Consider the following 11,084-nt stretch of genomic DNA (forward strand, 5'->3'; position numbering starts at 1 on the left):
GAAGATACTACGGTTCCTGAAATTATTATTTTTTGTATTTTTTGAGAATTTCATCTTATTCATATTTCCTCCATGCAAAAAAACTTTTGCTGGGGAAATAGTGCTCATTACTGGCTCCGCAAATGGGATTGGAAGGCAGATTGCCTTAAAGTTTGCTGCTTTGGGAGCAACCTTGGTTCTTTGGGACATCAATGATGAAGGTAACAAGGAAACAACCAGATTAGCCCAAAATAACAGAGCTAACCAGGTGTTTGCCTACCACTGTGACTGCAGCAACAGGGAGGAGGTCTATGAACAGGCAGACAAGGTAAGATACAGCTTCTGGCTTCTGATTGGCTTCTTGCTTCTGATTTTTTTCCTTCTTTTTAACAGCATATGCTATTGAAATTTTTTTTTTAGAAACTGTACTATTCACCAGAGGGAAGTAATCATGTAGGACAATAACTTTCTCTTTTTGACAAGTAGCTTCTAGATGGAATTTAAACTATGTTCGCAATGAAGTAACTGGGTATAATCTGTGCTGGTGAGATTTATCCATTTCCAGTCTTCGTTATGAGATAGCAACTTCTTTTAGATTAAGAGTATGGTAAAACATACAGTAGAGGTTGGCTCCATCTATTAGCTTCTTTAGGCTTAAAAATTTCGTTAAGGTATCAAAAATTAAAAAAAAAAAAACCAAAACAGTGGAAATTGTAAGGGGGAGTCCTTTTCTTTGTCCATTTGTTTAGAAAACTGTAGCTCTGTAAGGGTGATGTGGGGTGTAATGGTTTCAGAAATATGATCAGGACATGGCTGGTCTCCAGTCAAATTGATGATTCAGCTTCAGTTTATTTTTTGGTCAATCCAGCTGGAAAGTAAGGAAGAGAAGGACTCCATTTTAAATGGACTCTTCTGCTGTGCTGACCTATGTTCTGTAATTTTTTTTTTTTATTTTCTGTTCTTTTTTTCTATTATGCAGAAATTGGACATTAATTTAATGTTACTAATTTTCTTGTCCTTTAACTACATACTAACTGAAAATATTTCCCCGTATAGCCTCACTTATAATCCAGTTGCCCACTCTACTGTTTCATCCAAGGATAAATTCTTCTTTTTTAAAATTTTCAGTATATGCACTTATATATGTGACTCTCAAGTCACATCTTTGTCATTCTGCGTGTGAAGGCATACATCAGAGAAATTAGCTAAAATATTTCATGACACAGACATGAATGTTGACAGATTTTTTTGGAATAGCCTTGGAATGTAACATTAGCTTTCTATGGGTTCTCAGGGAGCTCTGTTTTGTGGCTGTTGCTTTTAATTTTAACCAAAGCAGATTAATTCTTTCTGAATACGGCTATGAAAGTTTGAAATAAGTATTCTCCCTCAAGAAATGTTCCCAATGAAAAGTACTTCTAAAGGATGTGTTGGATTCAGTATCTGTAAGTATCTGGACCTGCAATTTTCATGATTTGTAATCAACAAGGTGTTATTTTACCCGTACTTGTTAGCAGCATTTGGGGCACAGCCAACTAACAGCGCACAGTAAAAATTTCCATTTGGGGCCATTGGTTGTAGATGGTATCATAGCATTACTTGGACAGTGCAGGCAAGGATATATCGTATTATAATAGTAGGTCTGCAGAGATGGACAACTTCTTGAGTGTTCTGGACTCATCCAACATGCAGTGTTCGAGGGGGACTTCTAACACCATGTATCTTTAGACTTGAGGCAGGAGAAAAGCGGAATGAACTATCCTGTGGTATGGGAAAATGTCCTCTTATCTAGAGAAAAGCATAGCTGTACCAGTCAAAAGTAAAAGATACCATTCATCAAGTTGCTCCGATCTTTGCCAATTACTTGGGCAGTACAGATGATGTGATCTTCACCGTGTAAGACACTGCATATGACTCCTGCAATTTTGGAGTAAGAATCCCAGTAATTTCAACAACCTTAGTATCTGTTATCACTTCCCAGCAAGGTGAAAAAATCAGTCTGAGGAACTTGTGCTCAGTACTTCAAATGTAGTGCTTGATCTTTACTTGCAATTATACTATAAATCAAACAGCAATTCTTCTAGAATTCTCTTTTTGCAAGAAAAAACCCCTCACTTTAGAATTTACCAAGATCAAATGTCTTTAAAGAATAATATTTTAAACTGGCATTAAATCCCTACTCCCATAAATGCCATCTGCTTCTTGCAAAGACATAAACCAAAATTATTAGTTTAAGCTTTTGTGAGGAATTTCTCTGTTAGACTTTCCTGTTGATGCTGAACATTTCAAAATGATTTGTTTGTTCTTAGTTTAGCAGAGTCTCAAAATTGTGCACTCAAGTAATTCTCAATCTCCAAACACATTAACTGAATCAGCCGCAGGGCTCCAGCCTGCCAAATTTGCTGTGCCCACAACAGCAAAAAGTATTTTGAAGTGCACAGATTGACCTACAAGCAGAAACTCAAAGAGCTGTTTCAAATTCAGGAACTGGTGTTAAGGTGCTAAATTATTGTTAACTCTACCAACATCTTTGTAGGTATTTGCATGAATTTGACAGTCATGTAGGAGCCCGACATTTTTTTAGAGCAAGAGTTTTTCAGCCAGGGGCCTCCTCTACTCTTGGAAATACCTGTGACTATTTGACTGGTAATATGAAAAGTCTTGAGCTTGGACACATAAGATAAAGCAATAACAGAAAAGTTAAATTAATTGCTTTGATTTGGGGTATTCACTGCAGAAAACCCTAGGTATTTTCCCATAGTGGAAGCTTGCTTTCTAGGAAGCAAATTAGATCATCGAAGTCCATAAAAAAGAGTTTTGACAATAAACTGGAGAAGTGACACTGATCAGGCAGCTGGGAATTCTGAAGGAAATCAGCTATGGATCTGATGAGCTAGAAATGTGGGGGGGTTGTTTTGCTGTAACACGTGTCCAAGGAATCGAGCGTAGCAAATATGCCAGTTTTAAAGAGCACTTGAGAGGACACAAAGAAGCTACAAACCTGTCTTACAGAAAATTAGTACGAAACGATAATAAAGAGAAGAATTAATAGACATCTAAAGAAATACATAATGAAGAACAATCAGCTTGACTTTTTGTAAATGGAAGTCAGGCTTCCCACATTTTTTGGAGTAGTGATTAAATAGGCCAAATGAAGGTGGATTAAATAAAATGCTACAGTTGGGGAAGCTCTGTTGTCATGTAAAGAAAAAGGGGATCGTCATATGGACTGACACAGTACTTAAAAGGTACGAGTGGGGAGAAAGTCTAGATATATCCCACAAAAGAAGAGTTGGGTAATCCCGCCATACTCAGCAGTGTTTAGATTTGCATTCATTTCTGCAGATGGAAAGCTGCTAGTACCTGAGCCCTGCTTGTCTATGACGAGAAGAAAGCCTGACACAGCTGGAGGAATATCAAACAAGTCTTCACTGAACACTAAGATTCCATGAAAGAGCCAAAGCAAGGTCAAATTCTGGGGCATCAGATCCAAGCACCTATTTTCAAACTGCTAGACAGCAGCATATCTGGGATTTTTATGTTTTCGTAGTCATTTTATAGTTTCTGAGACACCAAATAACCATTTGCCTCTAGCACAGAAATCTCTGCAGTGAGCCTAATTCTTAATAGTATAAGTAAATCTTGGCCACCTGCTTTGATATCAGTCCAAATCACAGAATAAAGTCTTTTTATAACAAACCCAAATGGAGTTAATGGTGATTTTGGCCTTCCGTCCAAGTGATGCTATCCACCTATTTCATGGTACATGCTTCTGTACTCAGAGGATTGCTATCCCCCAGGGAGCTGCACTGAATTCTTTCCTGTTCAGTAGAAATGACATAGAGAAGGGGTTGAATAGGCTTGACTGAGGAATACAGATTTTCACAATACCAGAATTAGGGAACAAGAAATGTTCAAGTTGCAATTAAAGGATGCTCACAGTGCACACTAAAGCTTTGTGACTGATTACCTTAGGTTCCTGTGGAACCTATTCTGGAGTTCAGGAAACAACTAGACAAATTCTTGGGGGGAAAAAAATCATCAGGATGTAATAAATACAAAGATATAGATACCTTCCCTCTCTCAGGGAGATCCGAAGCTGCAGAGTGTGAAAAGTTGAGGTGTACACTAGAGGAGACCTTAGAGTCCTGGTCCTTTTTTTACTGCTTTCCACAATGAGACAAGGGCTATGATCTTTGATGTGATGCAGTACAACAGTTTTTATGTACTTACATTTCCAGTAGAGATATAAATAATTGTAAATATCACTAATAATTTTCATAAATTAAGCACAAGAGGCAAGGATATCTTCTAAAGCTTTCTGTTTATCCTTTTTTTTTATTCAGGTTAGAAAAGAAGTTGGGGATGTTACTATTCTAATCAATAATGCTGGCATACTGCTTGGGAAAAAGTTTTGTGACATTCCAGATGCAGATTTTGAAAAGACCTTAAGAGTCAACTTCCTCTCTCAAGTCTGGGTAATGTATTTTTTTCTCTTCTGGGTGACAGAAAGGTACAGGCAAGTATTTGAGAGTTGGCACCTACCTGGGGAACCCAATTTGGAACAGGGATTGGAAGGGCCTTGAATGGGGGAAGATACCTTTTTTTAACCATCTTATAATTGGAGACACACCAGACTGACAGTCTCCTCACTATGTCTCAGCAACGTTAACACAAACCTGCCCAGGAACTCTACTAAATCAAAAGTTTGTGCAACCATATTGTGAAACATGCTCTATCCCTAACAGCTGTGGCTGAAGCTAGTGCATGATGGCCTATAACTTTCCTGCTCCTGATGCTGGCTGCCATCAGAAGGCTTTGTCTAATAGACTTGTAGCATTCGGGGAGGCACAACCATGGTTTAGCGGTGGACTTGGCAGTGTTTGGTTTACTGTTGGATTCAATGATCTTTTCCAACCTAAATGACTCTGTGATTCTGCACGTCAGTGTCTGTGTTCAGATTGTGCTTTTATTCCTAGTCACCATGTGCTTAATGTACACAGAAAACTATTCTGGATAGTGTGCATTATCTTTGCTTTGTTTTCACACCGCTGAAGGAATCTGCTGTTATTTGGGTCTCAATTGACCTTTAGGAGATGTTGTTGTGAGGGAGTGTTACTCTTGTCCCATCTTGCATTTGCTGTTTATATACCTGAGCGAGCAGCCTGCATCAGGAAAAATGTAGCATTGCAACCCCCTCGCTAAATGGCATTTCTCAATGGAAAATCATTGCAGACAGAAGTCCTCTAATCATATCCCAGCCCACAGTGCCTCATTCTCCCAAATACATGAGGCAAAGGGACTGGGAGAGATGTTCCTCCTGACAGGTCTGAAGAGACATAGGGCAGGAGGACAGTGACCGTGGGCCCTCAACCAAAAAAAAGCACGTACTAGGCACACACATCTGGAGCTGAATAGACATTGCAGCACATCTCAATTATTGATAAAAAAAATTGTTAGTGCTCTTGTCTTTTTTCTTACCTTCCCTCTCATGAAACACGAGCATCCTCCTTATATAGTTAGCATCACCCACAGTGGTGGGCTGCGGTGCCAGAGCTATCAGGCAGTTCAGTTTGTAACAGATAGGGCTTGCGGACACCGAGCTCTCTTGATGTGTTGACTTCTAGCTCCCTCTTGTGTACTAAAGCTTTGGTAATAGTTAGAAGACTCAAACCGTGAGGAGCCAGGAGGCAGAGAAAAATACAAACTTTGCTGCTTTTAATAACACAATTTTAATGCTGACAGATCTTTGGCGAAGGGGCAGTCATTCAAGGAGATACTGTCTCTCATTTATAAATTCTTACAGAGGTAGAAGGTCAGTTGGGCTTCTTGTATACTGAAGCCCCAGAAAGCAAATCGGGTTGTAAAGCCTAATTTGGAATGCAACATTTTTTGGCATGTCTAGTTATAAAGGGTTTTTTTTAATCTGTCTCTTAGACCTGCAAGGCCTTCCTTCCAGCCATGATGACCTGTAACCGTGGACACCTGGTCAGCATCTCCAGTGCAGCAGGATTCTTGGGAGTCTATAGAGCGACAGGTTGGTATCATCAAGTGCCATTACAAATTAGATCTACAAGCTAATAACTTTTCTTGGAGATCTCATAAGTGCTTGACTTAAGCAGTTTATACTGACATACTGGACACTCAGGAAGAGCCTGCAGATACGAAAGGTGGTGGCGTATTGAAGAGGAGGATGGTGACATGTTGCCTGAGTGGCACAGGGAGCTCACCGCAGGTTTGACTGTCTGACAGCAGTCTGTCTTATCTCCACGGAAGGACAATACAGCTGGTACATGTGCAGTGGGAGGGAGCCCTGCATACAGGCTGTCTAACACTTTCTCATGCCAGGTTTTCTGCAGATGAATGTTCAGAGTCCTGAGACATACGTGGGCTATACCTGGAAGTATACATATAGTTAGAAAATGGTTTTCAGGTTCAGAAGGCATTTTGGCAAAATTTTCATTAAAATTAACTTGAATGAACTGTGTTTTAAGCTATTTAACAGCTCCATATTCTCAGCTGTTTCCCTTAGGAGAGCTGTCTGCTAAAGTCCTGACTATTTCGCGAGCCTGGGTCTGCTGCCTGTTCTCTCCTCAAGTCTCTCTGACATCCCGACCATATCTCTTATGTCACCTCTATGAGAATTTCAGTGTAATAAGTATCTCTTGTTTCTTCTGCTGTTTGATGGTGTTACTGTAGTGTTTATTTGCCACCTGTTATCATTGGGTCAGATTTGGTATTGATAATATGTCATGTCCAGCTTTCGCCATTTAACTATAAGGCTTATGAGAGTGGACCTGCCCATCCATGCATTATAACTTTCTACACCTTTGCTATGCGTTTTTAAGTTTTGTGGTTCCATCATCCACCACAGATGAAACCCTGAAGAATAGCAGACTGTCTCTGATGCCTGTTTTTGAAATTACTCTTTCAGCAAAATTGGATTTTGTTGTATCTAGCAACTATTTTCACACACATTTGAAAAAGCCTTAGGAAACCACGTGTAAATTCCTATATTAAAATAGGGTTTTTACAGCTGCAAAATTGTAGAATAATTTAGGTTGGAAGGAATCTCTGGAAGTCATTTGGTCCATACCCCCAAATAAAAGCAGGCCCAACTTAGATCAGGTTGCACGGGGCCTTGCGCGGGCAAATTTTTATTATCTCCAAGGATGGAGTTCCATACATTCATCAGTCAATCAAAATCAGACAAGATTCAGTCTTCCTGGGCAAACAAAATAGTATTGTAGTTGCAGGGTAAATCAGAAGAAGTAGTAATAGGTTGAAGCAACATTTATAAGTGGGGTATTTAGATTTTACCACTAGAAATAGTTCTTACTGCAATGTAAGCTGTGATATTAAAAGGTGAAGACGTTATGAACTGAAAGAATGCCTGGCTTATATATGAGCATCTGGAAACGTACATAGAATTCTGAATAAGCTCATCTTCCTATAGCTCTCTATAGTGCACTGAAGAAAAGTCCTCTGGAAAGTATTAATCTTATCTTTAGACAGTTGTGCATCAATCATGGGAAAAGCCATTAACTTTCAGAGGTAGCATCACCAACATGCACAGAATCCTTAAAAATCTAATTACAAGACTGCTAATGATATAACTAAGTAATATCGGGGCTTAAATAGCATTACAAGACATTAAATTCTGTATATAACACTTACTGTTGTGCTTTTGACATATTTTGGATATTTCTTCTTTCTTCACTTTTGAGATTATGCTGGAAGTAAGTATGCAATCATTGGAATGATGGAAGCCTTAAATTCAGAACTGTATCATGCAGGAAAACAAGGCATTAAAATCACAATCATTTGCCCTTATTTTGTTAATACTGAATTAGCTAAAGGTTTTTAAACCCAGTAAGTAAAACTTAGATCATGTACTGTTTCATATGTAAAAAGTAATCACCACTCACTAGATATGCCATATTCAGTCTCTAGCTATTATAATGTTGATCTTCTTTTCAATTCAGTATTGTCGCCCTGTCGGCACACACAACTGCATCTCTTGACATAAGAAATCCAAGCTTTGCATACAATTAATGACTGACGTGCAACAGGGACTGCGTAATAACCTCACAGTCAAGGAATAGTTAGGGATGCACAGCAATAGAATCATAGAATCACTTTGGTTGGAAAAGACCTTTGAGATCATCGAGTCCAACCTTTAACCTAACCCTGCCATCCCACCACTAAACCATGTCCCTAAGTACCTCGTCTATCCTTCTTTTAAATACCTCCAGGGATGAGGACTCTACCACCTCCCTGGGCAGCCCATTCCAGAGCCTGACAACCCTTTCGGTGAAGAAGTTTTTCCTAATGTCTAGCCTAAACCTGCCCTGGCGCAGCTTCAAACCATTCCCCCTCGTCCTATCATCTGTTACCAGGTAGAAGAGGCCGACCCCCACCTCACTACAGCCTCCTTTCAGGTAGTTGTAGAGGGCGATCAGGTCTCCCCTCAGCCTCCTCTTCTCCAGATCAAATAACCCCAGTTCCCTCAGCCACTCCTCATATGACTTGTGTTCCAGACCTCTCACCAGCTTGGTTGCTCTCCTCTGGACATGTTCCAGCAATGCAATGTCCTTCCTGTAGTGAGGGGCCCAAAACTGAACACAGTGTTTGAGGTGCGGCCTCACCAGCACCAAGTACAGGGGCACTATCACTTCCCTACTCCCACTGGTCACACTATTTTTGATACAGGCCAGGATGCCATTGGCCTTCTTGGCCACCTGGGCACACTGCTGGCTCATGTTCAGCCGGCTGCCAACCAGTACCCCCAGGTCCTTTTCCACCAGGCAGCCCTCCTCCCCTCAAGCAGATCAACACTACCACCCAGTTTGGTGTCGTCTGCAAATTTACTGAGGGCACACTCAATCCCCTCATCCAGGTCATTGATAAAGATATTAAACAAAACTGGCCCTAGAATTGAGCCCTGGGGGACACCGCTTGTGACTGGCCACCAACTGGATTTAGCTCCATTCACCACGCCTCTCTGGGCTCAGCCATACAGCCAGTTTTTAACCCAGCGAAGAGTACATCCATCTAGGCCATGAATTGCCAGCTTCCCCAGAAGAATGCTATGGGAGACTGTGTCAAAGGCTTTGCTGAAGTCCAGGTATACAACGTCCACAGCCTTTCCCTCATGTACCAGGCGGGTCACCTGGTCGTAGAAGGAAATCAGGTTGGTTAGGCAAGACCTGCCTTTTATGAACCCATGCTGACTGGGCCTGATCCCCTGATTGTCCTCCATGTGCCTGGTGAGCACACTCAAGATGAACCTCTCCATAATATATTTAATTATTTAATATTTAAGGCAACCATATTTGCCAGTAGAATGGGCACTGTTGAGGTTCTCTGCCCCAGGTACTTTTGGCGCAGTGATTACAGTTATGGCTGTCAGGATACCAGTGACCTACCATTATTAACTGTATTAGCAGGTACTATACTTACCTGAGCGAGAATAGCTGTGGTGGTAATATCTGGTGGGTTGCTGTATTGTTGTAGTGATGGTAGAGGCTTCAGGCACGAAATTAGCCATTGCAGTAGTGCAATACCTGTGCAATACCAGTGGGCTTGGTTTTCTGCTGTTCCTGCTTCCACCGTTCATCATCCTGTAGTAGCATATATTACACAGAGCACAGCCTTTCACCTGGCTGGAAACAGGCCTGGGCCTGGTCTATTTAGCTGTCATCTCAGCATTGACAGTAGAAAAGGGGGAGGAGGTGTGCAGGGGGCAAAACTACTGTGCGTAAACAGTATATAGTATGGCCTAGCTTGGAATTTTTCAATGCCTCAATCACTGTGGGCATTAACTTCATTAGGGTCAGACCAGGGCTTGCACAAAAGTCATTAAAATTCACAACATCACCAAAGTGTTTTCAATGTATTTTGATGATAGCAGGAACAAAGAGGATTGGAGACTACTTTTCAAGACTACTTGAGGGGAAGGGGAAAAAATCTTAACTGATTTAATTAAATTATTTCTGTGTTAGAATACATTTCAAAAGTAAAGTTTTATAATTTCATAATGCTTTGTTTCTTGTTTCACCAGCAACCCCCTTCTCCTTCTTGTTTATGATGCTGAGTATGTAGCCAGAAAGATCATGGATGCAGTTCAAAAGGAAAAGTTTTATCTATTCATGCCTCTGACTTTACACCTTCTTGCTTTCAAAACGTAAGAATGTGACTCATCTTCTACCATTGCCTTCTTTCCTTTACCATATGCCTGCAAAATTGGCAGGAAAGTTTAGTAAAAACAGTCTTTTAGTTAGTATTCCTGCAGTCAATCCAGTTCTATGTACCCAATTATGAAGAAACAGTGGGTTTAATTTTTAATAATCTAGGTGAATAACATTTCTTTGGCCACTTCTGTCTCTAATATACATCTTAAGCTATAGTTGGCTATAGAAATTTTAAAACATTTCCTAGGATGGTACACTGGACTAGAACCATTTGCCTCCACCACGGGCTGAGCTTTCACTAAATGGCTTGGTCTGTCATTCATTTCCCCCATTTATAACATGGGAGCACCAAATGTGTTGTTGAAAGGTGTTATAAGTATTGAGCACGTATAATGAATTTATCATTTCTTTATAGAGTATGTTTTTCTAAAAAAACCCATAAGGCTAACTCAGTGTTTCTCTCATCAGTTTCGTTCCTAGAAAAATTATACTACTCTTCGAATCTTGCATTAAGATCGCTGAAAGCATGGATAAAGCCTTCGGTCGGAAGAAAAAGGATTGAAACCAAAATATTCTGAAAACCTCAAGTGCCATCTAATTGAAAATTTTCAGTAAAAATTAATTTTGAGTCATGTTTATTCTTCAACAGAAAATTTGCTTCTTGTATGATATTTGACATTGGTCAGCATGCAATTTCATTCTTCATAGCTGTATTTTATTTGCTGAGTTTTAGCCACAACCCTCTCTCTCATTTCATGATGGCATGCTGCTTTTGTCTGAGTTCTCAATAAACATCAGTAACACCAGGCAGGGATGTTTGACTTCATTTCATACTCCGACTTCTCAATTTCTGAGCAAAATCTCAAAGCATGGGCACTACTGTTCATGCAGAAAGGAAAAAAAAAACCAAAA

General features: G+C 40.1%; 1 protein-coding gene across 1 annotated transcript in view; it reads left to right on the forward strand.

Moving 5' to 3' along the window:
• The window catches only part of LOC104127571 (short chain dehydrogenase/reductase family 16C member 5), an 11,721-nt gene extending 987 nt beyond the window's left edge, over positions 1-10,734 (forward strand). Inside the window, 6 exon segments of the mRNA XM_009640255.1 lie at positions 5-307; positions 4,326-4,457; positions 5,917-6,016; positions 7,707-7,851; positions 10,043-10,165; positions 10,641-10,734. Of these exon segments, the coding sequence (XP_009638550.1) occupies positions 5-307; positions 4,326-4,457; positions 5,917-6,016; positions 7,707-7,851; positions 10,043-10,165; positions 10,641-10,734 (897 nt within the window).
• Positions 10,735-11,084: the final 350 nt, after the last annotated feature.

This window comes from Egretta garzetta, unplaced genomic scaffold (assembly GCF_000687185.1).
Source record: "Egretta garzetta isolate BGI_Z169 unplaced genomic scaffold, ASM68718v1 scaffold340, whole genome shotgun sequence".
NCBI classification, from domain to species: Eukaryota; Metazoa; Chordata; class Aves; order Pelecaniformes; family Ardeidae; genus Egretta; species Egretta garzetta.